We start from the raw sequence: 21,940 nt of genomic DNA, 5'->3' as shown, positions 1-21,940 counted from the left end.
TTGTTTACTTTTGTTGCCAATTAAACATCATTTGGTTAAAAACGTACCTCACCATGTCCATTGGTAATCCATTTCTCATGTCTCCATGTTCATTTTTATCATTGTTATTATAATTATTACATGAGATTCAGTATTATTATTATGTTTCCAGTTTGCTGAACCAGTCATGGAAAAAAGGACAAATGCGAAGACTAAGTCAGTTACTGGCTCGTTGTCCTGTCCTCTCTCTCTTGGAGTAAGTAAGCATGGTAACCACATAACCACAACACAAGCTCTGTTACATGGCAACTTTGTCTCACTATGACTAGAGAGACAAAGCAGAACATCAGGATTTTTGCTTAATAATTAATTAATTATCATCATAATCACACGATTATTACTAATGAACACATTTTTGGTGTCTTAAAAAAAACAGAATGTCTTTGTTGCTCACTGTGTTGTTATCAATGGTTATCAATGCCTTTGGCCAAATGGCTCTGTGAGCTTTATGGATGAGAGATTGGTTGTACTAGGTTCTGGTTATTAATCAGGAAGTGGTGAGGAGATGGTCCAAATATGTAAAATATGTTTGAATGAATTACCAATTTTCACTTGGCGAAGTTGTGAAGCATACTTTTGCAATTCTACATTACAGTGGAACCTAAACATCCACTGCCCCACCTTCTCTGGTCTCAGTTTAGCATTAATTCTTACATCTATACAAGTATATACTGTAAGAGTCAAATTATTTGGTTTTGGTTCCTCAACTCAGCTTTGTAGCAGTAATGATAACCAACAACAATAAAAAACAATCTGTGAAAACAATCAAATCAAATAAAGAGTAGCTGCACCAATTAACTGTAAAAAATAAATGATACAGTCATATTCTATGAACCACTCCATCTTATATGATTTTGAAGTGTGTGTGTGTGTGTGTGTGTGTGTGTGTGTGTGTGTGTGTGTGTGTGTGTGTGTGTGTGTGTGTGTGTGTGTGTGTGTGTGTGTGTGTGTGTGTGTGTGTGTGTGTGTGTGTGTGTGTGTGTGTGTGTGTGTGTGTGTGTGTGTGTGCGCGCGTGCGCGTGCACGGGTGTGCTTCACAGTCTGTCAGGAGGCCAGTTGGATGTGGAGACTCTAAGGACATTGGTCAATTTTGTACCCAAGCTCAACGTCACAAAAATTATGTAAGATTCAAACATTCATACTACTTTACTGCATATTGAATTATATATGGCATCAGGATCTGTCTTTTGGCAGAATTGGTACCATGATGACATACCATATCACACTAAGCTATGTCAGAAAGTTCTAATCTTTGTTAGTTTTATTGTTTGGGGGGAAATTAAGTTTTAAAAAAACAATACAAAACATCTATACACACAACACACAAGAATGAACTGTTTGATATCTTTCCCAGTGTGAATGACAGCGGTCTAACAGTGGATGGCTTGATAGTGCTGACCACATTGCTATCTACATGTCCTACTGTGGCACAGCTCAATGTCAGGTAAACACACACACACACACACACACACACACACACACACACACACACACACACACACACACATACACATACACATACACATACACTGCAATGGAAAATGAAAAAAATCGCATCGCTAACTGTGATTCTTCTGCCAGACTGCAGATACCAGACCTTGTGTCTGTAGTGTTTTCAGGAGGGACGGACAAATCAAGGCCAGAAATAAGGAAACTCTGGTTCGTATTGATTGATTTCTAAATGGTTTATTTTAAATGTAGCATCTATGAAATGTAATTGTTTCCAAATGGGGAAAGTGTAAGCTGAATGTAGAGCCATCGTGCAAGGTGTCAGAATAATTATGAAGATGGATGATACGGTAAGAATGGATTATAAAGTTGACATGAAAAATGCCTATGGTGATGTTCATACGAGTTGTATTAGTGATTGTAATGATGTGATAGATGGTATACTGATGATGTGAGATTGATCTTAAAAATGATGATGATGATGATGATGATGATGATGATGATAATGCGTTGTCAGTCTCAGTAGCTGCGGTCTGCTTCCTGATAACCTGAAGAGAGTGTGTGAATGTTTGGGACTTTCCTCTGATCTCACCCTGATTGAGTAAGAAACACATTGTATTGTACACACATGCATGCACGCGCACACACAACATTTTTCAGTCTGTATACTAACCCTACCCAACACTTTTTCATCAGTTTGTCCCGTAACACACTTGGAAATAAGGGTCTGAAGAGGCTGCTGGACATCCTGCCTGCTCTCCCCAACATCCAGCAGATCATGTAAGACTCAGTTAAAAGGCCTGCCTTCAAAGTCTACAAAGCCCAGAGTTTTGAGCATAGCCCTGAATGATTGGTGGAGGATAATCATTATTTGTTCATGGTTTATTCTAGGGATGAATAATTAATCAAAAAATAAGTCAAAATCGCAATATGAACTGTGAATTGCATAAGAGAGAGAGGACTTACTTATTTACTTAGTCCATTAATCAAGTACAATTTAACGTATTACTGTGTTTTATGCAGTTGAAGGCACAGATTGATTTGAAAAGTTCAGCTGAAAATAGTTACTGGAGAAAATGTTGTTTTATGAACAGAATTCAAACATCCATATCAATGTGAAGAAACAGATAATGTTAAGGTGGGTTTATCACCTGAACGTTTGAATTGAAAATACTGTGGAAATTGGCTTATTATTCCAAAATCAATGTCTGTGCAGGAGAATAGGGGTGACTGAAAGTTATAATTCCTGTATTTTTATAGTTCATTGTTGGTTTGGAGAGAGTTTTTCCCTCAGTATGATTTGAAATCAGATGTTTTATCAAAGCACAGCACAAGTCAAGGCACCCTCTCTCTCTCTCTTTCTGTATTTCAGAGTCAGTGAGAATAATATTACCATGGAGGGAGTCGTTATGCTGTCAGGTGCTCTCTGCTCCCATCACAATCTGACAGGTGTTGCCATCAGGTACTTATCTTTCTTCTGAGTGTAAAGACCAGAATAACTATGGTGTTGTTAACACATCACTTGTCAGACAGTCTCTGTATATGAACTGTGTGGAAAAAATAAGTGCCCTGCTCTTTGAATGGCGTATATAAGACATAGCTGAACAAGAGTGTTTTGAAGTCAGGTTGGACACTATAATTTATCTAATAAACACACATTATCTATCTTCTACCAGTGACAGAGGCAGAGAGCAGGTGATCCTCACATTCTGTCCTATCAAAAGGTACCACCAGCCTCTAAAGGAAGTCTTTGGCACATCTAAATTATAAACCTCTGACACAATCATCCACCAATCAGTCAGTAACTCTCTACCATTTTTCAGTGAAGAAGAGCAGCTCAAGGAGTTCAGGTAGGTTGACGGTTAAATTAATGCATTTGTACACTTTAGCCTCTAGTTTAAGGTTGGCAAATAGACGCAGGGTGCAAGTTTGCCTAATGCCAGCCATATCATATTACATCCCCTCTTCCCTTTGGAAAACCATATAGACTGGATAGGACACACAGGCATAGCTTGATTCTGGCTAGAGCCTTTTTTTGATCGATTGAATACTTTATTTAAGGCTTTAAGAAAGACATTAAGGCTAAAAGAACAACACAAGAAAGTCCTGGGGACTTGTTTCCATTGTGGTCCTATGTAATTCAATTCATCAACAAAGCATAAAAAATGAACACAATAATACATGTCATCAACAATTACAAACACTATATATACAAAGGAGAAAAAAGAAAAATGACGGCAGTGAATGACACTTCCTTTAGATTTTACATTTACCCTCCCCTTGTGGTCTCCTGAGAGATGTTTTTCAGGCCAATTTTGTGGTAGAATCAAAATTTGGGTTGTACCACATCATGTTCACTCCCTCTAGTGTTGTGGCTTTGGGTGTCACTCCGTCTGCACTCAGTTTCCTGTCTCTCTGCTGTCATGTCTGTATGTGTATATACAAACTCTTACTGAATAAGAGGAAGTCCTGTAGCATGCTGCTTGGTCACCCACGTAGTGGTGCAAGTTCCACTGACCTATTGATTAATTTTGACGATGGCTCCAATCTGGAAAAAGTGGACTCATTTAAATACCTCGGTATCACGATCGATCCAGAACTCTCATTCAAACTTCATATTGATCTTACTATTAAAAAAGCATATGGCAGCTTGTGCTCACTTTATCCCTCAATCAACTGTTTCTCATTTGAAGTGAGGAAAAGAATAGTCTCCCAAGTACTACTTCCCATTGTAGACAATGCTGATATTGTATATCGGAACACCACAGATACTAATCTTAAGCCTCTCGATGTATTATATAACTCCCTATGTAGATTTGTGCTGAGGTGTCCATACAGAACACATCACTGTTCTCTGTATAGTTCGCTTGATTGGCTGCAGCCTAAGGCAAGAAGGCAACATCACTGGTACCTATTCCTCTTTAAATGTGTTCACTTTAACTGTCCTTCTTACCTGAAACAATCTCTGGAACCGTATACATCACCATACCCGCTTAGACATTCACAACATCCCTATTTTACTGTTCCCAAAAGAATATGTTCTGTAGCTGGACGAAGGTCATTCCATTACAAAGCTCCATCTGACTGGAACAACCTTCCTCTCTCTCTCAGATCAGTTACCTCTCTTGGCCGCTTCAGGACTTCCCTGTATTCACACCTCGAAACTACCTGTTCATGCTTCTAATACTGCTTGTACATACGTTTATAACTCTGACTTTGAGATAGGTCATAGTACTGTATTCTTGACTTCTTTCTTTAAAAAAAACGAGTTGGTGAATGGGGTTGGTGGGAGAGGGTGAGCAAGCTAACTGTATCTGTACATGTGTGTATTGTGTACTTGTACTGTATGTAATGTTTTATGTATGTGCTTATTGGACCCCCTCTAAAATGAGATGCTTCATCTCAAGGGGCTATCCTCTCAATAAATTCTGACCAAATTCTGTGTGTTTCACTCCGTCTGCCCTGAGTTTCCTGTCTCTCTACTGTCATGTCTAAAGAACAAAGTAAAACGTAACTGTATTTAATAGTTTTTCTCATGGATTATAGGATGACCCACAGCAGCATCTTACCGTCACAAATAACCAAGCTCTGTGGAAGACTGGCCCAGTGTCCCTGTCCTTTGAAGCTGGAGTAAGCTGACCTGCCACGCCCATGTAACATTGTAATGGAGGGAAGGGAGACACATAGTTTCATACTTGTCATGTTGTTTGTCCTCAGTTTGTCTCACAACCAAATGAAGGGTGAAACCATGAAGAACTTGCTGAAGGCCCTGCCTAAGATGTCATCACTGCAGAGGATTGAGTAAGTCACGTTGTGTCCTCAGAGCCATGGCTTGTGGCCCCTCTCATTTGTATTTATTTTAATTTTAACGGAGGTAGACAATTCATGTTACATTTCTTCACAGTATACACCAGTACATGCTCTTTGTTCAAACCACCAAAACCAAAATATAAATGTATAGAATGGACATTCCAGTCATAGCAATGCTGTTCCATGTCAAATATGGATGAGGAAGTAATGTATTCCCCTGGACCTCTGTGACATGTTTTGCATTTGAAGATGTGATTATGAATGCACAAACCATATTGTGCACTCATTCCTACATTACCATGCCAACATAATACCAACCTGTTCTGTCTTTTGCCCACAGTTTATCCCGAAAAGATAAAGATGTGAAATATTTTGTGAATTTTCTATCATTCCAATGTTTCTGATCTATATTCCCAGCATTTCCTTTGTTAAGGCAATCCAGCTGCTGATATTTCCTTTCTGCACCTGATTTTCTTTCTGTGTAGCCTGAGCAACAGAAGCAACAGACTCACCCAACAAGGGGCGCTAGATTTGGTCAGCACCTTGTCTACCTGTGACAGGGTCTGTGATGTATCTGTCAGGTACAAATATTTTAAGTATATATATTATCTCTACTGTATATCACGTTAATCTCCTGTAGAATGAAGTGACAAATTGGAGTGAAAATTGGTGTGACTGACCACAGCTAAAAATTCTATAGTCTAAGAAGTGAACGAGTGAATGAATGAAAGCATGTGGGGCCTATTTTATGGCAGGCACACTGGGATGAGGTGCACTGGCATGAGGCATGTAGCAGACTGGTAAATTGATAGTTTCCCAAGCGCAGTGCTGAGTTTCCTCGCCTGTCATTGTTGGGTATTTTGGTGAACCGCTGTGCACCGATATGGGAGAAGAGGTACAGCGGGTGTGTCATTTGCAAATCGGCAGTCTACTGCGTGATTGTGTCAATGAGGATGCTGATTTGTGGCTCTTGCTGGTTTGACCAGGTCAAAAAGCGTAGAGAGAGGTGCACTCATCTTTGTGCAATTATCCACAGATAAAATTTTCCACAATCACGCCTCATGTGTTATGCTTGTCTTGGCAAGTTGACAGCGTCAACAAGGATTTGGGTTGAGGTCTCATCACTTTGATGATATGAATACTTCAATCATGAGCCACTGAGAATATGGAAGGCATACTATTCATATACAGTACAGTATAGGTTTCTCCTTCATAAAAGCCTGTTTCCAGACATCAGTGAACAGTTAAAAAAAAAAAGCTTCTCATTATCATGAATTTTCTAGTATGCACTTGATGTTGTTTGCGGTGCTGTAGATTTGTTGTTGACGACATCCCACACAAGGACACCACTTTGTTCTTGGAAAAATGATCAGTACACCCTTATGTGGAGCACAGTGCACTGCTCTTAGAGGTAATGAAAAGTGATTGGTCATGATGATTGAATCCATCTAGAACAATCAACTGATTTTGTAATATTGTCGCTGTCAGGCAGAAACCTTGTATTTCCATATTTAAACTTTTTTTCCCCCCCTTAAATGAATGCTCTACTTTAGCATACAACAGTGTCGCACGATAGTAGTACTAGTGCAAATAGCAGATCTACAAGCTCACAAGCTTGTGAGCTTGTTTTGGACTTACAAAACAAGCTCACAACTTACAAGGTTTCCATCCAACAGCAACAATATTCAGCCTAACCAACCCACCTCACCACTTTATTGCGGGTGCCCTTCTCCAGTCCTGAAAAGACCAAAAGTCACCATGCCCCATCCCACTGTTTCTCCCAAAATAGGGCCCAATAAAGAAGTGAAATTATCACTTGTCTTTGTCCTTTGGTTTGTGTGTCTCTATGACATTTTCTGTCTGTGTTTCATTTCTTTCCACTTTGTCTGTATTTCTGTATTAGTTTGGGACCAAAGGAGCCGGCGCTCATTCATTTTGACCAAGACAGAAGATGTGATAAAACGTTAAGGTACTGTAGAATACAATTATGTATATATGTATAATTATGTATAATGGCAAGAATAAATGACAGTATATTTGTTTGAGTGCATGTTTTCAGAAACACAGAATATATACGCATACTTGACGCAGCGTTTTTTTAATATATATAGCTACTCTCAACATTGATTGATTTACTTTTTGTATCTTTTATTCTCTGTAACTCCCTAACTCCTTGTTATTCTTGTCTCCCACTTCATTCATTCCTTGATTCTGTCTTGCACCCTTTTATTTCTCCTTCTCTCTCCAGTCTTAGAGACTGTAACTTGGAACCCGACCACCTGACCAGACTGGCAAAGATCCTGTCTAGTTGTCACAGTCTGGGCAAACTGGAGTGAGTACAACAGCTCAGCTTGTTGTATACAGTATACTTCCCACAGTGTCCCACGGGGTCTATACTTGGCCCCCTCCTTTTTTCCCTCTACCAAGTCTTTTCCACAAATATAGTCAATCTACAAAATCTGCTATTTTCATTGGATGTTTGTCTATAGTATTTTCGCAGAATGTTTGTCCATTATAACACGCCCAGAATAGGGATGCGAGGGTTCATGTGGTTAATTATTTCGATAGGAGAGCGTAGAGAGACAGGAAGCTGAGTTCATAGAGGGAGAAAAACGACACATACAGTAGCTCTGTCTAAAATCGAACCTGAGACGATGCAACTCTACAGTCATGTGGGTAATTGCAAGTTTTGCCTATGGGTGGCAGTAGAGGAAAGGCCATGGAGTAACCAAAAGTCCTAACAACTGAAGGGCCATCCCTTGGGGCTCATGACGATTCACAGACATGTCCACGGCTGTAGATATTATGATGTTTGGGACCAAAGTGGTGAACGGACCGACCGATCGACCTTAGAACCTCGCAACTAGCGAGGCTAAAATATTGATTTCAATTATTATGTTGAATGTTGAATTAATTTGTCATTTACAAAAAAATAAATACATAAATAAATATATTTCAGAACATATATGAAAAGTGTCTTCATGTCATGATACTGTCGCAGTCACAGACTTGTCTCATTCATTGTAGTGTCTAGGTCTTGTGTTAAGTATTTTATTCCCTGGTCTAGTTTTCTTGGTTCTGTTTGTTTGCCCCAGCTGTATCTCATTTCCTCATGTGTATATTAGTCTTGTTCCCCAGTTAGTCCTTGTTGTCTTGTGTCACGTGTTTTTAGTTTGTCTGAAATGTTCTTGTCTTTGTTCACCTGTATTAAACACCAGTCCTGGCTATTGAGCCTACTACCTGTGGCACTGTCTGTATTTGGGTTCTCACCACATCAGCATGTGACAGATACAGTATTTTGTCTCGCACTATTTCTTTTCATATTTTGCTCCTGCTGAAGCCAGCACATAAAAACTGACTTTTCCCACTTCCATCATCATGAATGAAAAGACCAGGCATGGACGACTGGCGTAGCGGTCCGGGCACCTAGGCTGCTAATGCCAAAAAAAAAGCCCAAAAAGCCACGCAAAAAAGAATGAAAAGATAGTGTATAGTATAGTGATGTGAAGGACTGTAGGCTGTTAGTGCACATGATCTGTTTTGTACTAGACTCTGATTGTTAAAAATGACTTGAATGACTTAAGAATGTCTGGTATTTAGCATTAATTTTGTTGTTGATGCGTCTAGGTTGAGGAACAATTTGCAGAGTCCGCAACCGCAATGGATTGAAGATTTGGTGAAGCAGCTCAACATTGTTAACAGAAAACTTGACATCAGGTGAGAAGATGTACACTGTGTGTGTGTGTGTGTGTGTGTGTGTGTGTGTGTGTGTGTGTGTGTGTGTGTGTGTGTGCGTGCATGCGCTTACTCTGCGCTTAGCAGGAGCAGTTTTTCCTCACTTACATAAACACAGTGTTTTATATCTTTATTTACATATCTTTATTTTAGTTTAAAAAAATGGTTAAATGCCTATTCATAATAAATACTCTGCACTAGGGGTGTGCCGACACTAATTTCACGATACGATACGGTACATGATATTGGGCTCACAATATCGATACGATACAATATATGGCACTTTTTTATTATGAAAATATATGGGGGGGGAAAAAAAGCTTATGAAAATATATGGGGGGGGGGGGAAAGCAAATGTGTTTTTTTTTCCAAAAATGCCAAAACGATACATATCGTTACGAAAATGTATCGTGATATATAGCGGGACTCTGCACCATTAAATGCTTTAGTGACAAACACTGTTGTTTTTCCTAAACACTTTCTCTTTATTGTCAATGTCAGCATTGAAGAGTGCTGGATAACATCACAAGCAGCTGTTCGTTTGGTGTGCACCTGCCTGGCCATCTGCAGCAGCATACATACGATTAGGTGACACACACACACACACACACACACACACACACACACACACACACACACACACACACACACACACACACACACACACACACACACACACAAAGTCATTGTCAGTGCGTGTGGCATCTCCCTCCAAAGGCACACATAGCCTTTGGAATCACACTCTTGTATATCATTCATAATAAATCTGGCCTAAAAGTATTCTGTTGTATGCAGTATGTACCCCTCCCAAAAGAAACGGCAACAACCAACCAACCAGAATAACACAGGCAAAATGATTCAATATGCAGTATTATTTCATTTTATTACACGTTTTTTGGGTGTTTTAGTGTAAAATCAGCTGCACCTAATCACATGAATAATGAGTCAGTATGCCAAAGGGCAATAGTCAACTTGATTTGATTTGATTGTATTAGACGTTATACAGGAAAAAACACGTTACATCATGTTCATCGTAGAAAGCGTCATGGATACAGACACAGAAAAGTCTTGCGACTTATTTTCATTGTGGTCCTTGGTCTAAACACTATGGTCGGTGTTGTACACCTAAATCAAACCTAGTCACAATTAATTGTATTAGTTTCAGCTATGTGTGGCTATTACAGACAGACAGACAGACAGACCTTTATTGATCCTGCGGGGGGAATTCAGTTGTCATGGCATTACAGCACTTATGAAACACAGGACAGATGCAGAGACAAAAATAAGATACAACTAGGAGTAGAAATAAAAAAGAAAAAAAGAAACAAAGAAGAAAACAAAATATATGGGACCGACAGATTTCAAACCTGCCGAGTGCATCGGCAAGGACTCTAGTGCGGTGTCCGCCATCGAGTAGTTCGGATATGCGGTTCTCCAGAACCACCGATTCGACCGATATGTATGTCCATATATAGGCATATACTGTATAGATATCCAGTTGTCCAGAACCACCGATCCAACCAATATATGGGCATATACAGATGGGATCTCCATATATGGACTCAAAAGGGACACAGACAGACGGGTACAAGGGGTTCTCTGACAAATCCCCCTGCTATGACTCAGACATAGGCCTATCGGTCGGATTGGCGGTGCAACATAGGTGTGAGGGGGCGTAATAACTATAAATAACCATGCTTTCATTCACAGGGTAAGCCAAAATACCCTGCACTTGACTTTGATCAAGTCTGCTGATCTCACTTCAATCAGGTAAAGTAAGATTAGTGAGATTTAGTTTGCTAAAGGTTGCATAATGCAAACCTCACAACAAATGAAGTTAGCATATACACTTAACACAAGTTTGTACAATGTGTATATGATATATCCACTCTCTCTCTAACTCTCTTTTCTGTTGTCTGCTCTTGCCTCTAAAATAGCCTTGTGGACTGTGCAGTAGAAGGATGCCACCTAGTGGCTATGAACAGCATCATCCAGAGGTGTTCTCTGCTGACAGAGCTGGAGTTAGTATCACCTGGTTTCCTCTAATGTAAAAAAGAAATGAAAAAACTACTGTACATGAAACTTATCATCCTTATTCTGGGGTGAACATTTGGCAAATATAGGAGATCTACAAGTTGCTATGATAATGTAACTAAAGCGAGAGCAGATGTGACTTATATTCATTGGAATGCCTTCTGAGGGCATCATCCAATTTCATTGATTCTTGCACCTATAAGGGCGGATTCAGACTGGGTCCGTTTGAATCAAACCGTTCCCGAGTACGCTTGGCTTCTCCCAGCTGGCATTTCATTTAACAGTAATGGTAAATATGTGCCTCATGGGGGCGCTGTTGACTATGGGGCTTTGGGAGAGAATATGTCATTCACAGAAGAAAAGTCACTCTAGTCTAGAGTGAATAATAATGTTTGACTGTGTTCCTGACGTTGTCTTGAGTTATAATAACAACAGATCAACAATACACAGCCAAAGCAGTGTGTGCACTGGTCTTTGAAACCTCGAAATGTAACGTTGTCTCTGTAAATATGTATTGGCGTTACGGACGCATCCTTGGTATTTTAGCAGTGACGTCACAGACTAATCCTTAGTATATTTATCCTTATATACGCGTTCGCGACTGACGCGACACATGTGTTTTTTGTTTATTATTTTTCACGGCTCGCGCTACTCAAACACTAGCGGGATTATTATTTCTTGTCAACATTCAAGTAGAACTACAGGGACGCTGTGGGCGCTGGGGGCGTGTTCTCTCCTCCACGTCATCGGCGCCCATACCCTAGGTGGGGTTGGTGAAAGGGCCTACTCTGTGTGGAGTTTGCATGTTCTCCCCGTGTCTCCTAGGGTAGTTAATACCCTCACAAAAACATGTAGTAATCCTGGTCACTATACTGCCTCCCCCTGGTCAGCCGGGGCGCCTGATGGAGGAGAAGGGAACTGGTTGGAATAACGTGTTCCTTCCACGCGCTATGTCCAACCAGGGAAACTCCCCCCTGTCGGGTGATAAGAAGCGGCCTGCTTGCTCCTCATGCATTGAAGGAGGCATGAGCTTCAGCTTGGGCTCTCCCTAGGCTGGCAGAGGGTAGGTAGTGCCCAGGATTACATAGGCAATTGGCACTGGGTGAAACAATTCTGGTTACAAAATCGTGGGATAAAAATTATAGAGAAAAAAAAAACATTCAAGTAGAACTATGAGAAGGTATAACCCATCTAAAATAATGTGCCATTATAAAAATATATAAATGATATATGATTAGCAGTCCACTTCCTCCTGTTGGTACGGATGGCTTCACATTGCATCGTTCCGTACCCGAATACGCATGATCCGGATCCGAGACTACCTCCGGAGGTGGTTTCGGGTACGGTACGGTGATCCGTTTCGGGGAACGATACGCAACGTTCACACTATCACAACATCAGCCAAGTGGTCCAGGGTGCGCACCCGGGACCATAGTGTGAATCCGCCCTAAGTCACATCTGCAAAGCGACATGTAAGCAACAGAAATGTCACTGTGTTTTATTACTTATCTCAATCAAATTTAAATTCTCTGCAAGTTGATTTGAATACGAAACTGAAATTAATGCAAACCAATGGCTCGAATATATAAAATACTACAATCTTCTTTTGGCGACAGTAATGTTTAGCGTGACTCGTTGTCAATGAACTAGACATGAAATATCACCGTTACCTAAACCCTATACATTTAGTTAACATGAGTCCCCCAGAGGTCCCCTCCTTTTTTCCCTCCACACTAAACATCTTAGCTGAAAGCAGCCGATGTAAGCTCACACATGTAAGCTTATAGATAGGCTATTTTAACAGAATGTTCGCCCAGAATTGGGACTCTAGGGCTCATGTGGTTAATATTAAATATTCCTTGTGACTCATAACAATAAAACTCTCTGATGATAGTGTTACCTGTGTTTCCCCATGCAGTTTGTCTCACAACAAGCTGGGTAGAGATGGAGCTGAGTTCCTCTGCTCTGTACTGCCCTCAATGCCCTGTCTCACCGTTCTCAGGTAACACTTTTTATTTACTGTCACATTGTCATATATAAACCTGTGATGTGACAATAAAGATGATTATGATTCTGACATTTTCATATGTCAGGGTTATGTTATCAAGTCAATAGTCATGTCTCCATGTACCACTCTTCGGGCACATTTTTAAATATGACAAAAACGATGATAAAATTCCTCAAATATTGACAAAACGTGTGTAAATTCGGAAATTATTTGAATAACTCTTTTAGCGAATAAAGAATTATGTAATAGGTTTCATCTTATAATGGACATAGCGGTGTGAGACAGTAATAACTTAAATAATTGTATTTTACTCATTTTCTCATTGCATATTTTATTCACTTCAGCCCAGGTGATGGAAACATGACTTGTAAAATGTGATATTTGTAAAATGTGCTTACAATTTATTTGTAAAAATTGTTAAAATGTGTTGGTCTATCTTGTAGTATTGGTTCTAAGGAGACCGGTGAGGATGTGGTTGTGTTACTGTCACAAGCTTTACTGCAGTCTACAGCCCTGCAGTGCTTGAAGTAAGAAAAGCATTGTTTTTACAAACACACATTATTTTCACGCTTCATTTAGTTTCTACCAACAATGACTACATTGGGGAGAAAAAGGGTTAAAAAGCAAATACATATATAAATAATAACATTAATATCCAACAAGAAAATGTAGCCGTGCCAATTCATTCCTCCCCGCACACATTTGTGTGTTGTCACTGTTGTTGTATCCTACTGACTCACCTGCGAGTGAGAAGGCCAGACCGAGTCTCCATCCTACTCCTCCCGCCCAACACTCTCTGCTCACAGGTGCCGCACCAACCCATAGGAGTATGCGCAGTGACAAATATCACCCTCCCCGCCCTGGCTTCCCTACCCCGAACACAGGCCAATTGTGTTCCTAGATACTGTATATACGCTTGACAAAGCCGTGTGGTGGGGATATTAATGTTATTAATGAATCTTACGCGTTGCAATATTGCTGACACACCCACATAAGGAACACTAAATCCACAGTATCAGATTCCGCACACAGTATTTGGGAGATGTTGTTAGCGCTTGCATGGACACTAGAAAATACTGCATTGGATAATTATAGGCTGAATGTGCTCGTTTGCCACCCCCAAGCTAGAGGCCTGAGTTAAACTAACATTGTGTAATAGTTTGGCTGTATAATCCTGCCATTTCTCTCTCTCAGTCTTTCAGGCCATGTGATCACTGACAAAGGAGTTGAGCTTCTGGCCTCAGCGTTATGTAAGATGGCCCATCTCCGATCAGTCAAGTAAGCTCTGTCTTGTGCATAAATAATATTGTAGTCAAGTTGGTACAGTATGTTATCCTACCATGCACATTTTTCTCATCTGTAACTTTACTTGTTCTTTTGTAATTTCACCTTTTTTATAATTCACTTTATTGAATTTTATAATTATTTCACTAGGCCATTCGTTTAATTTAATTTAGTAAAACATTTTCTAACACTGGTTTTTGAAGAGTGCTTAAGGGGCTATACCGCATATTCAAAGCTAATAACTATTTCATATGCAATACTAATGCTGGCGTTACACCTGTCTATTCTAGTTTGTCCCATTGTTGTGGATGGACAGTGAATGGAATGCAGGCCCTGCTCACAGCACTAGGATGCTGTAGCTGTCTGGAAGGGCTGAGGTAACGCACACACATACTGTACACATTATACACATACACAAATGTCTTTCTCCCTCTCTGCTATTATTAATACTAATGCTAAGTGTGTGTGTGTGTGTGTGTGTGTGTGTGTGTGTGTGTGTGTGTGTGTGTGTGTGTGTGTGTGTGTGTGTGTGTGTGTGTGTGTGTGTGTGTGTGTGTGTGTGTGTGTGTGTGTGTGTGTGTGTGTGTGTCCAGTCTGGACACCGTAACTCTGGATGAGGACAGCAGAGTGTGTCTGGCACAGAAACTGGGAAAGCTCATCTCTTTACGCCAACTCAAGTAAGTAACAATCTAGTGCTCCAGTTGTTCACAACCTGTGGGTCGGGACCCACATGATTTTGGGGGGGGGTCCCCAGATGACAGCGAAGTGACAATCTAAGGACTTTTGGAAAAAAGAAAAGACCGTAACTGCATCAAAAGTAATCAACAAACTATAAAACTAGTCAAGCATTGGCCAAATTGTCAAATGATATAAGAAAGAGGCAAACATTTTGAAAATAGTGATCTACAAGCTCACTACGCCAAGCAACTAGATGTGTTATTTTCATAATATTAATTTTTCAAAAATATCAATTTTCAAATAGTATTGACCAGGCAGATTGGGTCAGTGTGTAGTGCAGGGCAGGCACACCATAGTGGGGAGGTGGATTGGTATTATCTTTGTTGTATGTCCCATCTTCCTGATGGTTGCAGTCTAGCAAACTTTAGTCTCTGTGTTTTTCAGTCTGAATAAGGTCATCAAAGTGTTGGGACCATCTGAAGAAGAGGTTATGCTGGGTCTTCTAACTGCTATGGAGAAACTCCAACACATGGAGGAGATACAGTAAGTCGCACGCACGCACACACAGCACAGCCAAAGTGAAATGGTGGGCAGAGATTTGACACCACACGCGACCTCTGCTCAACCTAGAGCCTCAGCCATGGATCTGTGTCGACCATGGACAGAAGTCATGGCTGAGGAGACACTGGCGTTATCTGGGTGCAATGGAAGGACAGGGCGGAAAACGGTGACCTTCAATTGCATGCGAGCAACATGTTTTAAGACAGCTCACACACAATCTGTGAATTAAAGCAGGACTGGAGAGTTCCTTGTTGATAGTAATGTTAATGTATTGGTCTGGTACTGCATTTACAGGGAAGTACATTTGGTGTGATAAACAAATCACACAGCATTTGTTGTTGCCCTGTATTATCCAACCTTGGGCAAAGACATCTCAGATAATGTTTGGACACTGACAAATGCCCGCCCAGGTGATAATCTATATAGTGGATATATGGATATGAAATCTGGTTGATGAGTATTTGGACATGTGCTGGCAGGTTGGAGGACTGGAGAATGGCTGATAGAGGGGTTGAACAGCTGACCAGAGTCCTTCCTACCTGGACAGGTCTCAGGAAGATCAGGTGGGTTGGGTCATCTTCATCAGTGAGTCGGATACAGTCACGGACAAATGTACTTGAATAGAAGAATATTGCCTAATTTGGGTATAACAATTATAATACAATATAACTCTTACAATAAATATTTACAAAAGATAATGTCCTGTTGTATGACACCTTTTTACTGGCACGTACATCTGCTCATAATATTATAATAATTAACTTATTTGATAATTGTGTGTGTGTGTGTGTGTGTGTGCGTGTGCGCGCGCTCGCGTATGTGTGTGTCCTTCAGGCTTTCAAATAACGGTATCAGTGACCAATCAGGAGAAAAGCTGCTTCATGCACTGAGGACATGCAGTCAACTGGAGGAGCTCAAGTAAAGAAATGATTATTAATATTCAAGATGAGTTTTCATTTACATTGTTAACAATTACAGTAGGATAAGAAGAATCCAATGTAATGTCAGAGTTATGCAGTCTTATCTCAAAAACCACCTAGAAGAATTCTCATGGGTATTTTTTCTCTCCTGAGTTCATTTTGCTTCCCTTGTAGTAATTTTCTTCTCCATTTTGGACTAAGATCAAATAGCTTTCCGTCACAGTATTATCTGGGGCTCTGCTCTGTTCTTTGATTTACAATAGTTGGGTGGAAGGTACTATAAGGGATGCCACAATCAAGTGTTGCCATTTGCTATATTTTAATTAGTTTTTGCTGATATTGAGGCCCACTCCCAATCCAATATATTTTCCTAGATAAAACAGCCCCAAGGTGCTGACATAAGGTACTTATCCAGTTTAGATAATGCCTGATGCCTCTCGCAACACTTGCATCACAGACATTACAAGTAGCTGCTGGACTGCTTTCACTTTCAGTTACCAAATCATCCAAAACATGTTCTTTTGCCATCTGCCATGCTTGTTCTGTAATGATAAATGTCTATAATTAACATAGCTACTAACAGTATCATTGCTGTTTTGGTGCAAGCTTTGCAGCTACTGTAATTTGCTGATGCAATGGTAGACAGCATTTCCTTGTGTTTCACTATGATAGTCTGCACTCTAAACTGAAACATTGAATTAGATTTTGGTCAGTGATGATCCTTATTGTTGAAAATATATGGTACAATTTGGCCAGAATGTCCACTTCACAGTACAGTATCTCCACCTTTGCAGACAGCAGATCTTTAGCTGCCGCTAAACAGTAAACACACAGGATTCTTTCTTTTTCCCCCCAGGCTTTTCTTGCCTTTATTGATTGTTATAGTACAGTATAGAGAGACAGGAAACTGGCAGAGAGAGTCAGGGACAGGGAGGGACATGCAGCAAAGGTCCACATGGCCCGGGAATCGAAGCAGGGACTCAATGTCAGGCATCAGAGCATACTGTATGTGATAAGTGTAACCACTCGGCTATCGGCGCCCCAACACACAGGATTCTTCCTCACTTATGTAGTTGTGGGTATTATCCGTTATACGACAGATGACTTAGATGGAATGCGATGCAGTAAAATGCACATTATACTCTGTATTGATGTGGCTGAATATAGCTGATCATGCCAATCAATTAAAATATACCTTGAGTCAGATTGAGACATTCCTATAGGTACAGCAATATACATGTTAAACTAATTCTGCAAATGGTACATGAAACATCTTTACTTAGAGGATGATAAATGATTATCTCCACTCTGTTCCAGTCTGTCCAGTAATAGTCTCAGTGAGCTCACTGCTGCTGTGATGGCCCTGATTTTACCTTCATTAACACACCTCAGTGTGCTTGAGTAAGTGCACACACACACACACACACACACACACACACACACACACACACACACACACACACACACACACACACACAAAACACATACATTTTCCTGATATTTATCCTATATTGTCACGGTAATCTAGGAGTTTAAGGTTCCTTTTTATATCCTGTGTGTGTGTGTGTGTGTGTGTGTGTGTGTGTGTGTGTGTGTGTGTGTGTGTGTGCGCATGTGCATGTGCGTGTGGCGCGTGTGGTTTTGTTGTTTTGTTGTTTTGTTTAGTGTATCACAGAACAATCTAGGCTCTAAAGGGTCTATCAGTCTGTCCACAGCACTAGTCCATATGAAGAACCTCACCAGGATTCAGTGAGTTTCTTTTCAGCATGTTGGTTATTGATACAGTATGAATGAAAACACAGTACTGCCATCAGAACTAATTATTATTTTCTTTGCATGGCTTATGTGGTGTGTAATAAATATTCTTCTACTTTGTCTTTCAGCCTCACCTCGATTGGGACTTCCAATCTTTGCGCTTTAGCAGCCAATCTAGTCCACTGCAACCTCATACAGGATGTGAGGTAAGAGGGAACAGGAAACTGAGTGGTGAAATCAGACATCTTTCTGATGCTAAATGTACATGCTGGAAGTACCATTTTAACATGTTGTATATATTGGCTCTTTTCGACTACAAGAGCTAAGTGAAGCGTGCCGTGCCATATAACATTTTTTAACGGGTTCTGGATTTGTTTCCATACATTACGGCTCGGTTTCATATAGGGTTCTCAGAACCTAATTTGGGCCCTGCTCAGGAGGTGTTACTAACCCTGAGTTCATTTAGACACTTCAGCTCAGAAATAACCAGACCATTAATTATCCATTTACCATTTATTAACCATTACCATATACACAATGATATTGCATTCAAGTTTGGCGGTGTGACTCTGCTCTTGTGATATTAAAGATTCCCTGTGCAAACATGACACAGATCTTCAATCACAAAAACCCCAGAGCAGAGCATAAATACAGTTTTACATAAACATTGAACCTTCAATGCCTAATTAAACTACCACATACTGTACAGTATCATAGTACAATCCATAGAACAACAGTACAATACACACAACCATAGTATAATCCATAGAACCACAGTACAATACACAGAATCAACCTATAACAATATGAACTAAATGCCACAGGGAGGAGGCCGGGGAGGTGGAGGGAATTTGAAAACCTACAGCTGTACAACCTGCAATGACAGCTAAGCATGTAGAATGAACAGAGAGCAGAAGCTGCTTAAATGACCCGCCAGAGTTGCACTGTGGGTATGAGGGCGTGAGTGAGTTGGCTTGTAGCGAATGAGAATGACAAGAGGTTGCACGTACTGCCTTAAAGGAGTACAACTGTATAAGCTTGTAAGCGAATGGGGGGGGGGGGTCCGGGGAGAGTGAATGAAGTATATAAACATTCTGCCTTCTGTGTCTACATGAACTATCCTTACACTGAAATTCTGGAATAGAACCATAATGGAACTGGAAACGGAAACAAACAAAAAACAAATACCACAGAACTTCATAGGTTCTGGAAAGTTTCAGGTTATGAAAGGTTCTGGGTTACCCTTAGTAGTCAAAAAGAGCCACATGTCTCATTTTATCTCTTGACCTATGCTCCCCCTCTTCTGTTCTTCAGTTTGGGCTGGAATGGATGTGGGGATGATGTGGCAGAAGAATTGGCCAACGTATTACCTCTGTGTCCGAAACTAACTAGACTGGAGTAAGTTGAACAGTATACAGTGACACATACGAATGCACGCACACACACACACACACACACACACACGCGCTAAGTTGACCTAAATTGCTGCCATGGAACTAGCAACAGATCAACGGTAGAATGTTGTGGTTGTGCGGGGGAACTCACAGTTTTTAATGTCTGTAACTGAATGAGTGGATAGCAGAGCACTCATACGCAAACACATGCATGCACGGACACTCGTGTCTACTGGCTAGAAGACATCGCCTAATTATGTGTGTTTAATTTTCCCAGTCTAGAGGCCAACAGTTTGAGTGTTGTTGGAGCAGAGGCTCTGCTTAGAGCTCTACAGGCCTGTCCTGCTCTACAACTCATCAGGTACTGTAAATGACTGTAGCTTTAATTTGTAGCTGTTCAGAATGTGGGCTTTTGCATTGCCAATCAGATGAACAAAGTTGTACAGTACCACAATGCCTTTCCTCTTTAGGCTGTGGAGGAACAAGAACATCCGTGACGATGACGCTGTGAGACTGGCGCTGAAGGACAGTAGGCTCAACTTCTCCTCTGCATTGTACTAGACATGAGGTCATCACATGGCTGAAAACCCAGCCCAGATTGATTTCAATGCTGGGACACACTGAAATTATATTTGGGTAGTACGAAGGTTAAAAATGACTTAAATAGTAGCAACAGAGTTGCTTCAATTTAGATTTTTTGTTTTGTTTTTCAAAAAAACTAAACACAAAAAAGCTTAGTCTAATAGCCTACTGTGTATTCATTGTTTTTACTATATAGAGCAGGGGTCTTCAATAGGGGGTCCGGGACCCCTAGGGGGTCCTCAGAGTTACTACAGGGGGTCCGCCAAATCTTTGTGTGATATGATTTTTTTTTTTACCTTAACCACTTGAACCCTAGCATCCTTTTTTCTGAGGAGAACTTTAGCCAAAAAATAGCAGATCTACAAGCAACGCCTCGCGCGGCGTTGTGAGCTTGTAGATCGGCTATTTTTTGGCAAAGAGGTGTTTGGTGTAGAGGGGAAAAAAGAGCAGACCAAGTAATCAAAAAAGGTTTAATCTGAAACACAATTTTATACAATATAGAGGGGGTCCCTGCTTCATCTCTCTCAGCTAGGGGGTCCTTTGCCTGAAAACGTTGAAGACCCCTGATATAGAGGTGTGTGGAGAAAATTGCACTTTTGTTTTTACGTTAGTGAATTGCACTGTATTAGAAGGTCTCAGCCTCTATGAATAGTATCCTCTAAAAAGGAGACAGGCTCGGATGCATCCGATGTTTACAATAATTGGAGACCACACTCCTCAAAAGCAACATACACCCACAAACTCTCAGTAAAACCATGACTCCAGAGGAAGGTCTGACACAGTCATCCTTACTCCTGGTTATTTCAGGTAGTGGTCTCCATCCATTTACGTATTTATGACCGGGTTTTTAAACAGTTTTTATTTGGCTGTAATATCTGAGTTTGATCTAATAGTTGATGATGGTATTAATTACTTAATTTTGGGAGACTGTGTTCTATCAGAAAGATAGTGTATGTACAGTATAGTTTTCTTTCTATATTTTGTTGCATGATAAATTGTGAAACTGGCAGATCTACGGCTCTACAAGCTAGATTGTTTATTTTAGCTATTTTTTTTATTTTGACATTTTTTGAACACTTGTACCTTTGATGACGTGCCAATATTGGGAAGTCAGATTCAAAGTGGTTAAAGGAACACCCCCCCCACCCCCCTATTTTCACCTTACCATATCTCCCTTCAGTATATTTGTCCTTAGTACTCGCTTTTGTGTCTACTCGCTTTGTGTCTCAGAGTTGGCTTGTTCAAGGACACTTTGACTTGATGCCTGGAGGAGACAAAACCGTTCCTGAGCAACTGTATCCACCTGTTTCCTAGGCTTTTCACTGTGTTCCACTTCCTGTCTTTTGATCCAATGAAATCCATCAGGAAGTGGAAAACACAAGCCTAGGAAACAGGTGGATAGGAACCGATAGCATGCTAAAATAGTAGCCAAACTAAAATCTAGTTTGAAGTCCCTGGCATTAATGTGAAATGATGGTACTTTTTTTTGCGCCATCGACAGCATGCCTCTGAGGCACAAATCGAGTAGACAGGTACTAAAGTGTAATGTTGTACTGATGGGGTTGCTGCATTAAAATGATTTGTCTTCTTCTGACTCAGTTGACTTGTACAATCATTTAATAATGCTTACATCATGTAAAAAGTTCTGGAGGTGAGATTAATACACTTTTTCCCCCTTATTATTCTTCTTC

At 40.5% G+C, this 21,940-nt stretch overlaps 1 protein-coding gene across 1 annotated transcript in view; it reads left to right on the top strand.

The window, feature by feature from the left end:
* nlrc5 (NLR family, CARD domain containing 5) overlaps nucleotides 1–21,843 on the top strand; it is a 38,678-nt gene extending 16,835 nt beyond the window's left edge. Inside the window, exons 20-51 of the mRNA XM_084060756.1 lie at nucleotides 152–235; nucleotides 1,080–1,160; nucleotides 1,394–1,483; nucleotides 1,621–1,698; nucleotides 2,006–2,089; nucleotides 2,185–2,268; nucleotides 2,861–2,950; nucleotides 3,165–3,212; nucleotides 3,312–3,338; nucleotides 5,035–5,118; nucleotides 5,206–5,289; nucleotides 5,784–5,879; nucleotides 7,202–7,267; nucleotides 7,547–7,630; nucleotides 8,926–9,015; nucleotides 9,535–9,621; nucleotides 10,744–10,803; nucleotides 10,971–11,054; nucleotides 12,986–13,069; nucleotides 13,519–13,602; nucleotides 14,270–14,353; nucleotides 14,650–14,736; nucleotides 14,953–15,036; nucleotides 15,482–15,580; nucleotides 16,078–16,161; nucleotides 16,433–16,516; nucleotides 17,836–17,919; nucleotides 18,184–18,267; nucleotides 18,402–18,479; nucleotides 19,588–19,671; nucleotides 19,945–20,028; nucleotides 20,138–21,843. Of these exons, the coding sequence (XP_083916882.1) occupies nucleotides 152–235; nucleotides 1,080–1,160; nucleotides 1,394–1,483; nucleotides 1,621–1,698; nucleotides 2,006–2,089; nucleotides 2,185–2,268; nucleotides 2,861–2,950; nucleotides 3,165–3,212; nucleotides 3,312–3,338; nucleotides 5,035–5,118; nucleotides 5,206–5,289; nucleotides 5,784–5,879; nucleotides 7,202–7,267; nucleotides 7,547–7,630; nucleotides 8,926–9,015; nucleotides 9,535–9,621; nucleotides 10,744–10,803; nucleotides 10,971–11,054; nucleotides 12,986–13,069; nucleotides 13,519–13,602; nucleotides 14,270–14,353; nucleotides 14,650–14,736; nucleotides 14,953–15,036; nucleotides 15,482–15,580; nucleotides 16,078–16,161; nucleotides 16,433–16,516; nucleotides 17,836–17,919; nucleotides 18,184–18,267; nucleotides 18,402–18,479; nucleotides 19,588–19,671; nucleotides 19,945–20,028; nucleotides 20,138–20,228 (2,596 nt within the window). The 3' untranslated portion in view covers nucleotides 20,229–21,843. The remainder of the gene's footprint in view (nucleotides 1–151; nucleotides 236–1,079; nucleotides 1,161–1,393; nucleotides 1,484–1,620; nucleotides 1,699–2,005; nucleotides 2,090–2,184; nucleotides 2,269–2,860; nucleotides 2,951–3,164; nucleotides 3,213–3,311; nucleotides 3,339–5,034; nucleotides 5,119–5,205; nucleotides 5,290–5,783; nucleotides 5,880–7,201; nucleotides 7,268–7,546; nucleotides 7,631–8,925; nucleotides 9,016–9,534; nucleotides 9,622–10,743; nucleotides 10,804–10,970; nucleotides 11,055–12,985; nucleotides 13,070–13,518; nucleotides 13,603–14,269; nucleotides 14,354–14,649; nucleotides 14,737–14,952; nucleotides 15,037–15,481; nucleotides 15,581–16,077; nucleotides 16,162–16,432; nucleotides 16,517–17,835; nucleotides 17,920–18,183; nucleotides 18,268–18,401; nucleotides 18,480–19,587; nucleotides 19,672–19,944; nucleotides 20,029–20,137) is intronic.
* Nucleotides 21,844–21,940: the final 97 nt, after the last annotated feature.

The sequence above is a fragment of the Gymnoscopelus microlampas genome (genome assembly GCF_963454915.1).
Source record: "Gymnoscopelus microlampas genome assembly, chromosome: 6".
In the NCBI taxonomy this organism is placed as follows: domain Eukaryota; kingdom Metazoa; phylum Chordata; class Actinopteri; order Myctophiformes; family Myctophidae; genus Gymnoscopelus; species Gymnoscopelus microlampas.
This window is presented reverse-complemented; position numbering and strand designations above follow the sequence as displayed.